Source organism: Saccoglossus kowalevskii, chromosome 4 (assembly GCF_978046115.1).
Source record: "Saccoglossus kowalevskii chromosome 4, keSacKowa6.1, whole genome shotgun sequence".
Classification (NCBI taxonomy): Eukaryota; Metazoa; Hemichordata; class Enteropneusta; family Harrimaniidae; genus Saccoglossus; species Saccoglossus kowalevskii.
The window spans coordinates 7,833,289-7,854,435 of NC_140644.1; the positions used below are offsets into that span (position 1 = coordinate 7,833,289).

Here is a 21,147-nt window from a genome sequence, read left to right on the forward strand (position 1 = left end):
CCCATCCCATAGGCTCAGCGGACCTACATGTATGGTTCATTGAGCCAAAAATCAGAAGAATTCTGTCTTTCAGTTTGATGTGTATCTGACTCAGGTAAAAAGAAAACTCATGAATTTTAGTGGAGGTACCAACAAGCCATTTCCCTCTCAGTTGGGCACTACGGCTACCATCCGACCCCGAAAAATCACAAAAGAATTCTTCTATTGTCGATTAGAATTACCAAGGCAGGTAGGTAGTATGAGTGAATACAGCATAACAGCGTTAGTCCACGATTTTTTGGAAATTCTGAGTATTTTAATATTTATTCAATATAGAATATATTTTAAAATATTTCATCAATGAGGCATTCAACCGTACTGTATTGCAAACAGTTGCGCATGTGCAATTGAGGTGAAACCAAATAAGCAACATTCCATCTTTTTGTAGAAACCAATATTCACTCAAAGTCTCATGATCAACATCAAAATTTAAACATGATTTACAATGAATTTCTTATTAATTTCTTGTGTCCCTAATAATGTAAGGTTAAAGTAAACAAGAATGTGGAAATCTTGGAAATGGGATAGTGTCCTTGATGTTATCTATACCCAGAATGCATTGCAAGAATCTTTCAAATCCCATACCAAATCCACCATGTGGTACTGATCCATGTTTCCGTAAATCAAGATACCTACAGAGTAAAAACATAATGATTGTGATTACTACTAAATACAGGGTAGAGATTAGAAAATAACAAATCAGGATAAAAAATAAACTACATGGTAGAGGGAAATGATGAAAAGGGAAACATATTTTTTATTTTGTACTAGGCAACAGTAAAAAACAGTGTTGACATTTTACTGATGAAACCATAGTACATATTAATTAAATTAGTGTTGATTGTTGAGGGAGCAGGGAAGAGTAACAGAAGGGGATAATGAAAAACAAATTATTGCACGAGTTTTAAGTTTGAAAACAGCATTCACTAAAACAAATTGGTCATTTTGAGTCAGATATAACAAACAATGTGACGTGCTTTAAGATCCCATGAGGATCAATGTAGATACTAAGTTTGAACAAAATCTGTCCAGGCATGACCAAAATCAAGACCCAGAATTGCAGAAATGCTCGATTTTAATGAATTTTTAACATTAAAAAACCAGCAATTCTTGTACATGTGCAATGTATATATAAAGTTTGATTTGTGAGGACATGTTGGAGATACAGCTCCAATACTGCATTTGTTAAAACAAAATGACCACCAGTCAGCCATTTTGAATCTGAACTGAGAAACAAAATAAAGTGCATCAAGGTCCCATAATGTATCGAGATCTGGCTTTGGAATGGTAGAAATGCTGGATTTTGATGAACATTTAGCACAAACATGAAGTGAATCAAACCAGACACACAGATGCTTGTATAGAGGTCAAAACATAAGTTTCTTTTCAGAACTGCATCTGACAAGAGACTAGCAAAAACATTTATAACATTTAATGTTGAGGCAATAAAAAGAAAAAAAATTTGTAATACTCAGCATTGAGGGAGCTCTACAGGAATGAGTGACAGGAGATATAAAAAAAGAATTTCTAATACCTAGCATTGAGGGAGCTCTACAGGAATGAGTGACAGGAGATATAAAAAAAGAATTTCTAATACCTAGCATTGAGGGAGTTCTACAGGATTAAAAGAATAGAATTTCTAATACCTAGCATTGAGGGAGTTCTACAGGATTAAAAGAGTAGAATTTCTAATCCTTGGGGGCAGAGCTACGTCACAAGCCGTTCTACGTTGCTAAGACGCGCACCACTGAACCACGTATTTCTATGGGCTCTGTGCGCTGCTGAGGAATGCGAAATGCCGAGCAAAGAGCCGATGAAAATTCAAGAAAACAACAGGAACTCAAATTTGAAGTAATCCTGAACAATCAAATTTATATGCATTACACACGCAGGGTTAATCTTGTTACACCACTGTTCAGGGGAGTCTCAACAACCGTCCCAAAGTACCGTTTTCTTAGAGTTTTTTTGTTTTTCACCAAGATGGTTGCCATCCGGTGAAAATGCCCGGTTGTCCGACCCCCGAAAATACCCAGCTTTGCAGGAGCTCTATAGGAATCAGGTGAAGGGATAAATGTGTGTATCGCTGTTCAATACTTTGTTGGGTTCTATATAGTAATCTGAATCATTTCACCAAATTTGATTTAATGTATTTTAACAAGTCATTGAAAATGACACGGTCCCTGTTAAATTTTTGAAAGTTCTCTTTGTGCTCGTTATATTAAAGCGGAGGATTGTCGCAAGCTTGTCCTTGAAACTTGAGTTCCAAGTGGCATATACAACAGATTGTTTATTTACATCAAAACACATGTTCCGTGTAGTAGTAATTTGGCCAAAAATAAAAACAGCCGTTATTCGCCCATCTTTGATCTGATTATGAAACACACCGATATGTATGATGTATGTGCCAATGCCAATACCAATGAAAATGGTACATAAATTGTGGAAATATAGTAGTAAGGCCAAAAAGTCAGATGGCTGCCAATCGACCCTCCTTGACCAGATTTTGAAACAAATTGTCATGGACATGCATCCTAACATGGATAAAGTACATGTATGTGCCAAATTTGAATGAAAACTGACAGAGCACGTTCAAGTTACTGCATAAAAACAAACAAACAAGATGCCTGCCAGTCTACCATCTTTGATCCAATTGCGAAATAAATCGTCATGGACATGTATCCTAACATGTATAATCTATGTACCAAGTTTGAATGGAAACTGACAAAGCATGTCCAAAATACAACATTTTCAAAAAACAAGATGGCTGCCAGTCGGCCATTTTGAATCGAATCGCTAAACCACTGCATGTGCATATGTTCCACATAAAGTACTAGGCACATGCAAAGAATGAACGGAATCGGTCCAAGGGATTCTGAGATACATGTATGACTCCGGACGGACACACGAACGCACAGACGCACGGACGGACGGAGACCGAATAATAAGTCCCCGTTTTCGGACTTCGTCCGAACGGGGATTAAAAACTACTGGGATACTCCAAAATTATTTATCTTATAAAAAGCAAATTTCCATTCAAACTGATGATAACAATGATAACTGTTGAGTAAATTATTATGTGATCTTCATATAGAAAAGATACAGTGCCCAATATTGATTCACAATAAAATACCATTCATACTCTGAAGCCTGTCCTAGTCTTGTTAAATTATTCTGTAAAACATTTAGTCTTTCTGCCTTAGCATCAAATATTTATTTAGAATAACTTACCATTCATATTCTGAAGCCTGTCCTTGTGTTGTTAAATTATTCTGTAAAACATCTAGTCTTTCTTCTCTAAGACTTCCACCAAACAACTCACCAATCACAGGCATTAGTAAATCAACAGCTGCTACCTGAAATTAATAAGATGATGTAGGCTTAGTCTTTTCCACAAAACGGAACAAAACAAAATCCTAACCTTAAATTTTGAATGACAAACATCGCTACGTCATAGAAATAAATTTGTCGAGAATATTTAGTTTCCACCTCGTTTCCGCCTACTTTGCAGCTTGATTCATTTGTGCTGACATGACGTGACAGCCATTTGGAATTGTTGAACACTGATGGCACTATTCATTTTGTGTTTCTCAGATATTATTACGCCAATGAAAAAAAATGCGGGTTAGGGTTAGGGTTGGGGTTTCGTTTTGTTTTGTTTTGTGGAAAAGACTATGCCGATGATGTAATCTGCCCGCAGGTAAACTGTATACACTGTCATTCAATTTACAAGACAACATTTCACAAGTCAAAAAAAGGTAGCAACGAAAATGTCACTGGGGTTCTTAAATCACAGATCTGAAGCACTTGTGAAATTCAAGAAATTCCCTGCTCATACAAAAGCTTTGTGTTAATACATTTGAATCTAACATGTGAACTGAGTGGATTGGACTTGCATTCTGTATGCTGGTTCACTTTTAAATTTTGAACTCATCAAGGTTGTTGAAACAGTTAATGTTTAGGCTGGAAGTACACGTAGTGTTAGTGCTGTAATGTCATCTAAATTGCTTAATATTCAGAATGGTATTTTTAAGAATCATTAATACAAGCAGACAAAGGTGGTAGACAACTCATACAATATTTGGAAAATATTTTGTTTATGTGATTATAGAACAATAGACCTTAGAAAACAGGTCCATGATAGAACAAGTCATTGTCAATAACACAGTCCCTGTGATGTAATTGCTAAACTATTATAACATGCTAAATTACTGTATGTGAATGTATTGAAAACTGTAGAAAATGGAGGTAGAGGTGTATTGAAAGTTTAAAATGGTTTTTAATAATTTTTGTATTTGCACTGATGATATATTTTCTGATCACTTACACTACAGTAAAAATTAATTCCCCATTGGAAACTACAATTAGACATTATTATAGGTTGAATAATAACCTGCACCATTCAGACAGAAATTAGAATGAAAACTTGAAAAACAAAATGGCAATCAGTCGGCCATTGTGAATCATATCACGAAAAAAGATTACATGGTTCAGAAATGTCTAGTTGACAACATGTTGAAATGGAACAGAAATAATTGCCAGATTGTCAAATGTCATCAAAACAAAAAGAACAAATTGATATGCATATGTATATATATACCATTATTTAGATTGATAAAACACAAAACAAAATGAAAACAAGTCATTGAAAATGACACAGTCCCCATTAAATTTTTGAAAGTTCTCTTTGTGCTCGTCATATTAAAGTGGAAGGGTTGTCGTCTTGAAACTTGAGTCCCAATTGGCGTATACAACAGATTGTTTATTTACATCAAATTCAAACATGTGTTGCATGACAACCCCTCTGGTTTAAGACATAGCAAAGAAAAACATAGATCAAAGGTGAAAGCATGTCCAAGTTATCGCATTTTAAACAAACACGATGGCTGCCAGTCGGCCATATTTGATCAAATTGCAAATTTAAATGTACATTTATCCATTTATGACATGCTAAATATCAATGAAAATGATACATGGGTGACAGAGATATAGTAATATGGCCAAAAATAAAAACAGCCGTTATTCAGCCATCTTTGATCTGATTATAAAACAAAGTGACATGTATGATGTATGTGCCAAATACAAATGAAAATGGTACATAAATCTTGGAAATATAGTAGTAAGGCCAAAAAGTCAGATGGCTGTCAATCGGCCATCCTTGATCCAATTTTGAAACAAATTGTCATGGACATGTATCATAACATGTATAAAGTATATGCCAAATTTGAATGAAAACTGACAAAGCATGTCCAAGATACCACATTTAAAAAAAAAAACAAGATGCCTGATAGTCAGCAATCTTTGATCCAATTACAAAAGAAATTGTCATGGACATGTATCCTAACATGTATAATCTATGTACCAAATTTGAATGAAAACTGACAAAGCATGTCCAAAATATAACATTTTCAATCAAAGAAAGCTTAGAAAGAACTCCTGTGTGCTGAGAGTATTGAAGACACATTAAAAATTAATTCAAAATTACTTGTACCTGAGATATTGATGGAAAAGCTGAAAACTAATTATGTAAATCAGGTAACTAATATGAACAGATTTGAGTGTAAAACTAATAAGGCCTGCGTAATGTAATATCTATGTACCAAGTTTTATTGAAATGTGATTAGAACAAAAAAACTATGAATTATTATTAGAGAATTAATATGAACAAATTTTAACCCAAAATTAATCTATTGTTCTAGAGCATTTATGTACCCCATTTTATTCAAATGTGATGATCAGTAATTGAGATATCAGTGTTAATTATTTATTTTAATTAGGTGATTAATAAGCATAAATATTTACCAAAAACTAATTGGGTCTCTGCATAGTCCTAGGTTCATTGAAATGTGATGATGAATACTCTATAAAAGTTCTTATATATCAGTGGAACATTCATGGACAAAATTAACTAATTATGCGAATTAGGTAATTAATATCCACAATTATTTACCCTAAAACTAATCAGGTCTCTGCATAGCCCTAGAGGATCTATGTAGCAAGTCTCATTGAAATATGATGATCAGTACTTGAGTTATCAGGCTAAAAGCTGAAAATTAACTAATTATGCTAATAAGGTGATTAATATGCACAAATAGTTACCCCAAAACTAATCACGTCTCTGCACAGTCTTTAAGTAATTATGTACCAAGTTTCATTGAAATGTGATGATTACTACTTGAAATATCAAAAGTTGAAAATTAATTAATTATGCAAATTAGGTAATTAATATGTACTGATATTACCCTAAAAACTATCAGGTCTGTGCAGTGTCATTTGACATCTATATACCAAGCTTCATTGAAATGTGATGATTACTAATTGAAATATCAAAAGCTGAAAATTAATTAATTATGCAAATTAGGTAATTAATATGTACTGATATTACCCTAAAAACTATCAGGTCTGTGCAATGTCCTATGACATCTATGTACCAAGTTTTATTGAAATGTAGTGATTACTACTTGAGATATCAGTGGAAAAGCCAAAAATCAAATCTGCGCATTAGTTCAGAGCATCTATGTGCCAAGTTTCATCAAAATCCAATGAGTGGTTCTTTAGATATCAGTGGAACAATCATGGAACAGCTAAAAATCAGCTAATTATCATGCAAATTAGGTAATCAATATGCATGGATTTTTACCAAAACCTGATCAAATCTGTGCATTGGCCCAGCGCATCTAAGCACCAAGTTTCATCAAAAATCAATGTATGGTTCATGAGATATCAGTGAAACAGTCACACACACAGACACACTAACTGCAAAGACTCTCTTTTTGTGCTTCGCACACAGGAGTCAAAAAACAAGATGGCTGCCAGTCGGCTATTTTGAATCGAATTGCTAAACCACTGAATGTGCATATGTCCCACATAAAGTACTAGGCACATGCAAAGAATGAAGAGAATCGGTCTAAAGGATTCTGAAATATGACTCCGGACGGACGCACGGAGACCGAATTATAAGTCCCCGTTTTCGGACTTCGTCCGAACAGGGACTAATAAACATCAGGGGAATTCATTGGTCATGATGGTTACTTACTGTGTTTGGGCTATCTTGATTGTCTCTTGCATAGAATGGTTTGAGGCATGCTGGGTAATCTGTAACAAATACTGGCACATTGTTGAAATACTTGACGAGGTATTTTTCATGTTCACTTTGAAGATCACAACCCCACTACAACAAAGAAGAATTTTTAGAATTTAAAATAAAAAGTTGTTTGTTTCTTTTTTAATTAAATTAGTAACTATAGTTTGTGTTGAGCGTTATTGGCCCCAACCAGACGTGCGGTTTTCAAGTAGAAATAAAAAACAACACTTTCTACCAAAATTTCAAAATTCAAGAAGTAAACAATGTTGAAAAAAAGTCACCATTAGCCCACTCTAGAAACACTCACCTATTCACACAGACCAATATGCAGAAAACATAAACTGATGGCAGCTTTCATGTGACAAGTAAAAAAAACCGACTGATTTGTGAAGGATCAAATAGAATATCAATTATTATAAAAGTTTTAATTTACCTGAGTTGGAAACTCAAAACCTTTCTTTTTTTGAAGGATATTTATTGCATCTGAGTATGTAATCCTGTGAGAAAAATAAAGTGGTCCTGTAACTCACTGACAAATGAATGCGCATCACGAATGTTCACCATGAATGTCAACCAACATTTTGATATATCTAAGTTTTCCATGTTTAGACACCATATTTCATGGATTATGTAATAATAGTGGTAGAATAGCACTTCTACTGAAGCCAAAATAAAGATATATTGGTAGAGAATGTTTGCCATAGTATGTGTAATATACACTACCGCTAACAGTTCTGTTCAGTCACAGTCAGATAAACTTTAATAAAGGAATAGTTTGCATCATATGTTCATCATTTAATAGGAAAGACCCTATTGACTAGTTCCTTTGTATTCAAAAATGTTTGTTTACTAGAAAACAACTGTTTTTCAGAAAAAGGTTGTTTAATAATGGTACATTTTTAAGCAGCAACATCGTGGAATTGAACTAATAATTTCTAGATTGACAAGTTGTCTGAATGCATGCTCACTCTAGTGAATGAGCTAAGCAGGTGATTTTATAAATATTCTCACATTAAATTCAAATTTTCACTGAACATCACAAGTTACCAGTAGAGGGATAATATATGTCTTGGTTACTCGCATACTGAATTGTGCTCAATATGCTGTTTCTTAAACAATTTCCTAATAATGTGAATACTTCAAAAATTGTCTCACTATGGATTCATTAATCACACCATAGAATCTGGATGTAGAAGCTTATTTTTGCATGTTTTGGCAATGTCAGATAATGGGGATTTATCTTCATTAGAATTGTAACTAAATTATTATATGCTGGTTGGTCTCTTATACTGTTTGTTATATAATATCTTACCTTTTGTATGTTTTATCAAGAATTTTCTTCAATAAATCCTGGAAAAAAGAATATTTGAAATTTAGAAATGACCACGTATTCGTTAACAAAACAATGGCAAATATATGCAATAAAAATTACCATATTTTCTCTATTTGAAGCACATAAACACCAAAAATTGCATTGGTTATATACTAAATCATTTAAATATTCTTTTGATCAGAGAAACACCTCTGTAATTTTTGTAAGTGCTTGTGTTACAAATAGAGGAAATATGGTAAACAGATTTGAATGAAAGAACAGGTGTTAACTGTACAATATTACATATTCTATTTTGTTCTATACTATACTATTCTATTTTATTCTATCCTATTCTATTCTATTCAATTGCCCATACAAATTTTTCATTACAATGCCACATTTTATAACTTAGGAAAAATCACGTAGTAGATTTTACGGTATCTTATGTCTAAATTGGCATTTAACTATTACTGTACAATGAGTTTCCAACAAAATATAGTGACAAATTTTATAGAATTCCTAGCATCAATAGAAATACTGTTTTCTAAAATAACTAGTATTATAATAATAATGATACATACCTTGTGGTTTGATGCTGCTACGTGTTTATGAAACAGCTCCACCTCATGAGGGCACTGTTCAATAATTCTATTTGTGACACATTTCACACAACCTTCCATTATCTATAAAAAAGACAATTTCCTTATCGCTTTTTTTATACTTTTATATTTTTGCTATCTGCTGCTTTAGTCCATAAAAAGTTTTTTTTGTCAAAGTGCGTCATCAAGGGTAGTTACAATCTGTTACTGATTCAGGGACTATACTGTGTACAACAAAAAATTGACAGCTCGGTATTCAGAAATTCACACTTTCCCTTTTCCATCAGAAGAGTTGCTTCCCTGTGATGGGTATTGAGTTTTTGTAAATGAATCATGGGTAAATCACCCAGATAAGGATAACATGTCTAGCAGCTAGGGTATTTCTTCTGTCTTAATGGTCAATCAAGGTGAGCAGTGTTCCTCTAAGCCTCTAAGTGATTCAGATGCTTTCTGGATATTAGCCATTTGCTATTTTTCTTCTTCAAAAAGTCTTAAATTTTGCTCAATAATTTCAGAGAAAGAGTGTAGTAGCCTACTAAGGGATCTCGCCACACTGGTCGGCCCCGACCGGTACTCAAAATTAGCGACCACCACTGAAATGTTTCCGATTGTTATTATAATTATGTACCGACCGACACGCATCCTGCCAGTCGTGGATTATAATTTGTAAACAATAGACCTAGTCGCACGATACGTAGCGGCTAGTCAATTTTGTGAAATTAGCACCTCTTTGTTTGTAAGTAAATACTTTCTGTGATAGACACAGTCTTTAGATTGAAAGCTAAAATTCTTTCATAATCAATTTCACCTCGGTGTAACATGGTCAAAGCGGAGTTCACGATCAGTTTACGCTACTCAAGAAAAAAATCAACGTGTTTATTCCGTGATTTGGTAAAATACATTTGAACTGTTATCATCGCGATTCATGTAAAAACTTTTATTTTAGAGCTATTTTACCTTTTAAAAATTGCTAATCACCTCTTTCGATAACCATCACGCAGTTTTCAACTGAAATCGAGGTCAACACATCATGCTACAGCATGGTTTTACTTCCGCAATGTAATTTTTATGATCACTACCATTCGGAAAACTTCGGATTCTACCAGCATTACCATGCAGCATTCTGATAGGTTAATGGAATTATTGACCCATCGGGTCAAAGAATACATGCTGGTCAACTAAACATCATGGCGGGCTGTGTTTTTTACCAAAGCAATCGAGTGATCAAAAATATCCACTCCCGATGAAACTAAGTCAAATTTTACATTTATTTCATATCAAAAAAACAAAGTAACATTCTTTGCTTGGCATCATGACTGAGTTAGAGGAATTATTGGTATAATCGGTGTATAACATCGTGAAGTAAGTTATGTCACATCGTAACTTTGAAAGTTCAGAAGTTTCATTTGTTCGTTCGTTCATTACTGTGAATATATACGTTTTTGAATTTGATGGTACAAATAATAAATTACAACAATACTCCAAATAATTCCGTGGTCGTTTTTTGAAGGAGAATGTATTTGGAGTAAATAATACCGTGAACATATTCCTGGCTGAAACGTTTCAAATGCGTTTTATTTAACTTTTTACATTAGACTTTAATATTGCAACAATAATTTATTTGTTTCTGTTTTTTAGTCTGCAGCATTTGCATTTCGAATATATTTAATTTTTAAATTCAAACTCTTCTAAATTGTGAAACATAATGTCTAATTCCAAAAATATTTGCACTGCAACCAAACTCATTAATATTCATTGCTAATTAATATTCATATAGCTCATTAATATTCATGATCGACCGGCACTCACGTTGGGCTGGCGAGATCCCTGCCTGAAATTTACATCAAAAATAAAACATTTAGAAATGTCCAATGACACTACATGTAGCTATCATTTTGGAAAAAAAAATATCCTAAGCTAATGTTGAGATACCTGAATTTCTGAGTCTCACATGTGCACAACTACATGCGTATGTGACTTCACCATGTATAAAATCTATCCACAATGTTTTACATTTACAAAATTTATTTTTTAATTTGACTTTCTTAGAAAATTGAAAAGTTCTCAATGGCAACTGTTAAAGAACACAGTTGAGTTAGTGAAATAGACCAAATTATAGACAACTAGGCTTCATTGCCGGGGTGATGTATTATTCAAATAACAATATTCATTACCTGCATTATATCTTCAAGGCTTTGTGTGAACGCTACTTCTGCTTCAACCATATAAAACTCTGCCAAATGTTTACGTGTTTGTGAATTCTCAGCTCTAAATGTTGGCCCAAATGTATACACTTTAGATAAACCACTGTAGAAACATAGTTACAATGTTAACAATCAATCAACCGTACATTTCAAGATATGTTTCAAATTTTGATTTTGACGCACACAATACAATACTTTTACCCCTCCCTTCAAATCAAATGACTTGTGTTTCTTGTGTGTCAGTTTTGATGACCAACGCCCCCCCCCCCCAATCCCAACAAAAGTTAAGTTGGTGTGGAAAGAGTATACACATGTAGAGATGCTGGCCTTGTTACATTGTCATGACCTACCTTGCCATAGCCTCTAGCTGTAACTGCCCAGATACAGTCAAATACACAGGTACATCAAAAAAATGCTTACATTCTTCAGATTCTGAACTTTCATCAACTTGCTTCTCTGGCTTTGAAGAAGAAAATATTCATCTGTTATAAAACATTTTTTCCATTTATTAATCATTTCAGTCTTCCTCATCCAAAACTTTAATCTTGTTGAAGGGTGTATCATCAATAAATACAATTACATTTGCAAATCAAATGAGATGCTGAATTGTTCGAACCACAAACATTTAGTTACGAAAACATCCAGTTACAAAAATGACTACGCCCATATTTCAAAAACCATACTTTTGCAAAATCTCTCCTAAATTGTAACTCGATGTTTAGTTAACAGTTAACAGAACTTTGAGTTACGGGCAACCTATATTTGTTGTTGTTGAATGTCCACATTTAGTAACTTGAACTTTAATTAACAATTAACCGAACTTTGGGTTACGGGCATCATAGAATTTTTGTTTTGTTTAACGTTGTATCTCATATTTCGAAGTTTGGTTACCTGATAATTAAAGTTTTAGTTACTAAATTTCACATCAAACTAATCAAAACAAAAATAAGAATGACTAATCACAAGAATTCCAGCTGTATTACGCTGACTGAGTATGTGCAGCTCTCAACGACAATTAACATGGATTGGCAACAGAACATATTTGTGTGTTTTTTAATTTTGTCTTTTTTTTTGGTGGAAATCCAGAAATTACAAACAATATGCAGTTCTATGGCTCTACAGTATATTGTAAATATAATAACAACACATGTTGGACATTACCTCTATTTTGAAAAGTTCTCCAGCGCCTTCACAATCATTGGATGTTATAATGGGTGTATTTATATGAATGAAACTGTTGTCTTGAAAGTATGAATGTATCAGCATAGTTGCGGCATTCCTCACTCTCAGCAACGAACCAAATGCATTGGTACGACATCTTAGATGTGGGTACTGTCTGAGATATTCAAATGAATGCCTGGTTTTAACTTTAATTGGATAAACCTGAAAAGGATATAATGATACAACATATTCCGACGTACTTCATAGTAATGTCAAAGTTCATGTATTGAAAAAAAAGAAAAGTGTTACATAATAAACTTTTGGGCTATTTTACCCAATATGAAAGATTTTGTTGGAGAAAAACATGTAAAAATGGGCCTCTTTGGAGCTACAATGTATTTCTATGGGAATTAATGCTAAAGCAATATCTCATATAAAAAGATATTTAGGGCAATAAGGTGTACCATCTTATATAATTTTTTTCACCACAGGTATCTGAATAAAATTTTGAAATATGACAAAACTAATGGTAAACCAGTGCTAAATGGCCCCCAAATTTTCTTGGCTCTTACACATTTTTTTATGTGAAAAGTAATTCAATGACCATACTCCTTGACGTCATAGTATGTAGTCAAAATTTCTATACAGTGATGTACTAAGAGGTGTGCTCAAATTGTTTATCAGAAAAACAAAAGGTATTTTGCTGGGGGGATCAAAGGGCTATTTTGTCCAGGTGCTGAGAATAAACAATCATTATATGTTATAATGGGTGTATTTATATGAATGAAACTGTTGTCTTGAAAGTATGAATGTATCAGCATAGTTGCGGCATTCCTCACTCTCAGCAACGAACCAAATGCATTGATACGACATCTTAGATGTGGGTACTGTTTGAGATTTCAAATGAATGCCTGGTTTTAGCTTTAATTGGCTAAATTGTAGTTGAAGAAAATTATGTTTCTTTTGCATTTTTATTCAGTCAAAAATATCCTATTATGTACAGGGTATGGGAGAACGGGAGAGAGGAGTGTGTGATCCATAATACAATCATTTTTTAGCAAACTCTACCAATTTGAGAACATTTTTAATACAATGTATGTATTAATAAGATATTATGATAAACCTTTACCTCACTGTCACATGTACCAATCATATTTATATCAGTAGCATGCATCTCAACTGATTGACCTTTATGAGAGCTTTGTAACAACTGCCCTCTAACTTCAACTGAACTTCCATATGTCAAATCACTGAATAAACAGAAAAGAGATTTTTATTTTAATTATTGTTACACATACATGTACAACCACATTGCATTGAATGGCGTAAAGAGAGGTTATTAATATTACATGTGTTTGGATATTTGTAATCGAGCGTGGTCTCTGCAATCTGAAGAAGTAGTCACTGGTAGCATAGTGATTTGCATCAGATGATGTTGAGGTCGAATTCATTGGCTGAGTATATTGTATCTTGACAGGACATCAATTTTCTGAATTACCTTGTGATACTCATTTGTAGGATGAGCCATATTACAGTGATTAAATTTGTGCAGACATTTCACTGTCTGAGGCTACAGACATTGATACTTTTCACTTTCTTGCTATTGAAGTTGTATCTGATATATTTTGTTTGTAGCATTTGACGTACAATGTAGTATGAAGCACCGAATACTAAATGCAACAACTACAGTATTCGCAAGCTATCTGGTTGTGAAATTGTTTTCCAAACATTACCAAGCATCAGATTTCAGCTGAGATCAAGGTTTCAGCATCTGTAGGTATCAGGAAATATGTCAAATTGCATGTGGAACTTGCATCTTTAATTCATTCTTTTTAGTTTTTTAAAATTTGCTGTGAAGCAATTAGCGTGATTTGTTTGAGGAACACTATCCATTTATATTTTCTCTTCCAGTTCGTTTTAACTTTTATGCATGTTATATATGAGGTAAATATCAAAAGATATGATTTATGATAAGTTTGCATACTTTACCTGGAAATGACATTTGATGGAAGTATAACTTGTAAAGTTTGCAAACAGGATCCATCTCTGATGTCTATAAATGTTATATCTTTATGTGATCTCAAAGACTGTATCCAACCCTAGTGACAAACATACCATGATACAACTACAATGCACTGTTGATCCAGTAGAACAAACTAGGTTTGAATTTTGTGTAAACTAAGATTCCAATATTGCTCGTCTGTCCTCTGCCTGGTCTTTACCTACAACATGCATGCTATGCACCATATGCTGTTCAAAACATGAACATTGTGTATGACCGGGACTCATGGTGCAATGCTTTTACTATCACAAAACAACTCTTAACTTTGACCAAACATGACACAACATTTTGAAAACTGTTTGAATTTAATACCTTGCCTGTGGCTTTTAGCAGATCTTTAAAAACTGTCCAATATCATATGTAATCATTCATTGTGCGAGCACTCCCTACAAACATATGCATATGCACTGCTTTATTCTGGCTTTCTTTTAGATAACACCTTCAGAACCAATGATGTAAAATACTGTAAATGTATTAATTATTCTCTGGATTTTAATTACGCTATTTTTGCTAATAAGATAGAAATCATTGTTTTCTCGACAAATTTGTGAAATTAAAACACAGTGAATATGCTGAAAATATTAAAATAGTGAAATTAAATGTCAGTGAAAATAAATGATTGTACAGTTTATTGCTACTGTTAAAATAATCTTTCCTGTGAAAATAATATAATGCTCTTAACCTTTTAGGGTTGCATACAATGTATAACTTCATAAGGAATGAACTACTAGATTTTGGGAGGGGTGCTCAAAACTCAAAAAATAATATGATATGTGAAAATCGAAGAAAGCTTAGAAAGAACTCCCGTGTGGTGCAAGTATTGAAGGCATATTTAAAATGTATTCAAAGTTTAAAATTTGGTGTTGCACATTTGTGTTACACAAGTTTATGGGAGGCACCATAGCTCTTCCTCATATCTGAAAATAACAAATTTAATAACACAAAACATATCAGAAATGACTAAAATGCCATCATAAAAACTAAAGACTAACACAAGAAGACCTATGGACCCACATCTACAAATCAAAAAACATTTAAGTCTACTTGATGTGAACAAAAAAGGCAGGACTCCAGAAGGAGTACCTACACTTTATGCAATTTTTTTTTAAATTATGCTAATTTATTCATGACATAGCAGTTTCTGTGCTCATGAATATTCATTAATTTGTGGATCAATACATTCTAAAAGAGGCGATATATTATTTTTGGGGGAAGAGTTAGAAAGGGGAATTAGCAATCCTTAGGGGGTCAATACAAAAGAAGGGACCCATTTGGAGAGCAGCATTGATCCTCGTGGCTGTTGTTGCACGTGACCTGCAGCTGTCAACTGTGTTCGTACTTTGACGACTTCGACTGGCTTCCATGTGAGGTAGTTTCTTGTGTTCTACTTTTTCTGACTTGAGTTCTCGATATACAGAAGTTGCTGTTTATGTTTTTTTTTCTTTCATATCTTGTCTTGTAGGAGTGTCCTGTCCATGATACAAACTTGCAATCTTTGAGTTACCAGCGCACTGTCTTGTCCACTGTACCACAAGTGTCTTCACACAAATGAAAGGATTTAAGTCCTACTTATAGGATCAATGTTTTCACTAGCATTCAAAAATCGTACTGGATTCGAACCAGCGATCTCTTACATTGCCTATGTTGTACATATCCACTGAACCATATGGGTAGTCATGCAAATGAATTTGTTTTCATATTTAGCTTTATTGCAAATTAGTGTTTGCGAAAAATGACTGGCAGGCATAGGAATTGAACCCAGGTCCTCCTGATCACTGTGTAGACAACTGAACCACAAGACCACAATTGATTGACTGGATGTGTTTGCATTTGATAAGAATATATAGTGTGTATATATATAGAAATAAATACAACATATTTCTATTATTGAGTTACAATTGTCCAAAAAATTGCCAATTTTGTGTTTTTACTTGTGTAAACTATATGCATGCCATAACCCATTAGTGTACATCTTGCCAATTGGGTGTTTGCCATTTGCATTGCCCATACCTGACCCGACCCTAACCCTAATGCCAAGACACGTTCCTGTTAATAATTCCGTTGCCCATACCTGACCCCACCCTAACCCTAATGCCAAGACACGTTCCTGTTTATAATTGCTCAATAATGATACTCTGTTGTGCACTGTCTGTGGGTAAGTTGCATTGATGTTAACTGATTAAACAAGTCGCGTTTAAGTAATTTCCACTATTAACAAGTGGTTAAATTGTGACAATAAATGTGTGGACAAATATTTGAGATTAATTTTGGTGTAGACAACTCTCGTCTAATTATTTTACACCATTACAAGTTGTTAAATTGAGAGAATAAATGGCTCAAAAAATATTTAATACTTAGTTTGGTGTAAACAACTCATGTTTGATTAATTCCCACAATCACAGGTTGTTAAATTGAAAGAATAAATGTGCGGACAAATATTTTAGACTTATTTGGTGTAGACAGCTCTCGTTTAATTATTTTACACCATTACAATTTGTTAAATTGGGAGACTAAATGTGCGGACAAATATTTTAGACTTATTTTGGTGTAGACAGCTCTCGTTTAATTATTTTACACCATTACAAGTTGTTAAATTGAGAGAATAAATGTGCAGACAAATATTTTAGACTTATTTTGGTGTAGACAGCTCTCGTTTAATTATTTTACACCATTACAAGTTGTTAAATTGAGAGAATAAGTGTATGGACTAATATTTGACACTTATTTTGGTGTAAACAACTCGCGTTTGATTAATTCCCACAATTACAAGTTCTTAAATTGACAGAATGAATGTATGGACAAATATTGACCATTATATTTGTGAGTAAATACCTGTTGTATAATTAATTTCCACCTCTACAAGGTTGTAAAATTGAGAGAATAAATGTGTCGACAAATATTTGATACTTATTTAGGTGTAAGAACTCGTGTTTGACCAACTTCCACCATTGCAAGTTGTTAAAATAATGAAATAAATATACTGGTATCATTGGATATTTGATTTAATTGTGAAACTTTCTAACAAAATGTTAACTGCTGGCTTCGAACCCTCAATCAACAATTCCACAGATACAGTATAAATTCCACAACACCACAGAAGATATTCTTCTGTTGCCTGAATTGTTTTCGTAATATAGGGAACGACATCGACACTTTAACAAAACTTACCTTGACTTGGGTCTTGTTTATCTCTTGTCACAATCTGGAAACTGTTGAACAAATTGCGCGTCGTCCAGTTTAAGACGTAAGTTATTTTATTATTTATTCATTCAGTTTTGTATGATGGAGTTTTGTGAGGTTTATTATTTTTTCGCGATGTTCTTTGTTTACTTGTTAACGGTTTGAGAGATTTCAGTTTATTTGATTTACGTTTGTTTTTACGGTAGCTCTGAGCGGGACTCAAACCCACTGTCTTTTCAAGCTAATTTTGTTTTATTTTGATGGCATGCTTGTGTACCACGCCACGACGTTGGTCGTTAAGTGGTGTTCATTTTTCTAACTACTCCAGTGTTCCCATGAGTTGAACGGAAAAGCCAAAACGATTACTCGTTTCTGATTGCTTCGGTTCTGGTGAGTGTGTATCTAGTGTGATTCGAACCCATGTCGTTTGTATTGAACGTTTTGTATTTCCCATGTTGGCTACGCCGTAATATGCAACCACTTCCCCGTTTTATTGTGATTTTGAGAGTGTTTAATGATGTCTTCCTGACCCGTCACGCCATGACCCAGTTTCAACCACACGGCCATTTTGCAACACAGTGCGTGACCCTCGGCGTCACCCGACTGACTATATGATCTTTCTGTTCAACTGTTAAGCTAGGATTTATTACCGTTATTATCATTATATTGTCACATGATTTGTTTTACCTTATGTGTAATGTCTTAAGTATCTTTATTGTATATACCAATTCGTATATACCGAGGAAACAACCCCGATTGAAGGTCATGTATTTTGTGACGTCTCCAATTCGTGTGTAGGTATACAGCTTCTAGATCCGTGCCCAAAAGTATATGCAATTAAAATTAAAAACAACATTTTGAGATATTCAAGGGGCAAGAGTTTCTTTTTCTGGACAATTACATTGGGGGCTGAAGTGTTAGGGCTTGGGTTAGGGTTATCGAGAGGCTTTAAGGAACTTTCTCCATTTAAGGTAAACAAAAAATCACGTCCTGGTTTGACCCCTTCTGAAATCTAGTTGGTCCGTCCCTTAATGGATAGGTATTTGGATCGTGTGTGAAGTTAGTAAAGTCATACTTACTTTCACAGATACATCAGCTGGGGACGAGCCTACATTTTGTTCGAGTGAAAATCTCACGGTAGATGATGTAGCACAGTAGCACCGACAAAAAATATCTCTAAACGCCGTAATTTGCCTAAATCCGCGGATAGACGTTTTTACTGTAGTCAAACACAGCGCCATTTTTAAATTTCACCTTTTTGCGACAAACAAAAAATAGGATTTATTTTAAAGTGTGCAACATATTTCTTAATTAACATTGTAAAATTAAAAATTTACAATATAAGACATATTATAATAATGTATATCATCAAATAATCAAGTATTGTGTTCGTTTGCAGCACGAGTTATATTTACCATCAAAGGGTAAGTCATGTTGTTTTGATTGGTTAACAAACCGAGATGGCGCTTTTTATGAAATGTAGCGTAAAATGTCATGGTAATGTAAGCGTAAGTGTTCGTTTTATATACATTTGAAAGGACGATCCGTATTACTACGATTATCTAGAACACCGACAGTCGATATCTAGCGACAGAACATGTCAAAAATACCATGAAAAATACGCTTAAATTTGGATGTCGTTTGTTTCAGCTCAGATAACAATGTTATCTAAGGTTTTAGTTGTGTGTGTGTGCGTGGGGGGGGGGGGGGGTAGTAGAACTGCACTTTTTTCTCCAGAATGTTAGTTTATATGACCTTCCGGGGGGGGGGGGGTACATATGGTTTGTACACATCGTCACAGATCACAGTCACTTGAAAGTTGAAATTCCTTCAAACTAATTATTTAGGTCAGTACTGCTTATGAAAATTTTTCCACCAGTATTCTATACTATGGAGCCTGGGGTATATCTACACTAAACAAATCATTAGGATGGTCAGGTCACTAAAAAAACATGGCTGAAAAAGAACAATTCTGCACAATGCTGGCTGAAAATTCCTTCATTTGTTCTGTTAATGTGTTTGGGCAACAGAATACCTTTTAAGTGAAGTGACTCAAAATTATTTGTATTACCCGTTATAGTAGTATATAAGTTTTTTAGCAGAAGCGATTATTTTGATAATGAATAAATCAATTCTGTACCATCAATAGTCACCATGATATAAAAAGTAAATTTCAATCACTTGAAAATGAAGTGAGTAGTTTTTTCTAACCAGGAAGTCTATAATTTGTTCACAGAAGTGTTATGTACCGGTATGTCCTGATCCATAAACCATGATGTCACGATGAATGAAGACAGATTGCTTATACTGGCAACTGTTGTAACCGTCAAAGATAACAAATTCTACTATGCGTATTGTAAAATGTGTTACAGTAAAATATCACCACTATCAGAGGGAAAAGGCAGCAGGTTAGGGTTCAATTTATGAAATTTTAGTTCAAAACTGTGGCACATTTTTATCCCTGTATGTGGTAGACCAGACTTGTATAGCAGCCTTATGTTTGGTAAAGTTGTCGTCTCTGAGTGACATTTCAGCTAATTAAGAATAATAGATATATCTTTATTTTTGTAGTTACAGATGTTATAAGTGTGGTTGTTATTATTCAGACCATGATAGATGTGACAGATATAGATTACATCTGAGAATATCCCATTATGGCTATTTGTCCGATATCACCGTGTTTGGAGAATGTCTCCAACCAATATTTGGCATCTCAGCTACTCAATTAAGAAAGTAAGTTTTTTTACCTATTTACAGTCAATCTTGATAGCAGTTGTTTTTCAATCTTACTATTTCTCTACTTTTCCACCTCCATACTCGCACAATAGTGTATCTTACTATACATTGCTATAAAGTATTATTGAGGGCCGGTGGTTTTTGTGTCACGCATGCGCGAGTTATGGGTCTCATAAACAAAGATGGCAACTTTGACTGTTGCACAGTCCAACGAGTACAAACTGAGAGGTTACCAAGCTTTAATTTGGTAATTTTTTTTGTGACTGGATGGTGTCGAAGAAGTCGCCGGTGGTAATTAGTGTAAGTTGCGCCGAGAGCAAAACTCTGGGTTGTGATTTCATTAGAAAAGTGCATTGGATTGTGGGTAAATCAATGTTTATCAACAATGATGTCGTACATGAGCAGCACAATGACCAGCACCTTTTAAGTCTCAGTAGATACTGTGTCTTTATTAGTCCCCGTTCGGACGAAGTCCGAAAACGGGGACTTATAATTCGGTCTCCGTCCGTGCGTCTGTCCGGAGTCATATCTCAGAATCCCTTGGACCGATTCTGTTCATTCTTTGCATGTGCCTAGTACTTTATGTGGGACATATGCACATGCAGTGGTTTAGCGATTCGATTCAAAATGGCCGACTAGCAGCCATTTTGTTTTTTGAAAATGTTGTATTTTGGACATGCTTTGTCAGTTTTCATTCAAACTTGGTATATAGATTATACATGTTAGGATACATGTCCATGACGATTTATTTCACAATTGGATCAAAGATGGCC

General features: G+C 34.1%; 1 protein-coding gene across 1 annotated transcript; it reads right to left on the reverse strand.

Annotated features, from left to right (window-relative positions):
- Positions 1-273: 273 nt before the first annotated feature.
- LOC100366839 (asparaginyl-tRNA synthetase-like) lies at positions 274-14,504 on the reverse strand. The gene is made up of 11 exons (XM_006823978.3): positions 14,386-14,504; positions 13,526-13,646; positions 12,397-12,618; positions 11,586-11,695; positions 11,206-11,338; positions 9,014-9,115; positions 8,433-8,470; positions 7,554-7,617; positions 7,073-7,207; positions 3,268-3,392; positions 274-671 (listed from the first exon to the last, which is right to left on the reverse strand). The coding sequence occupies exons 2-11, from the start codon at positions 13,568-13,570 to the stop codon at positions 527-529; spliced, it is 1,119 nt and encodes a 372-aa protein (XP_006824041.2). The 5' UTR covers positions 13,571-13,646; positions 14,386-14,504; the 3' UTR covers positions 274-526.
- Positions 14,505-21,147: the final 6,643 nt, after the last annotated feature.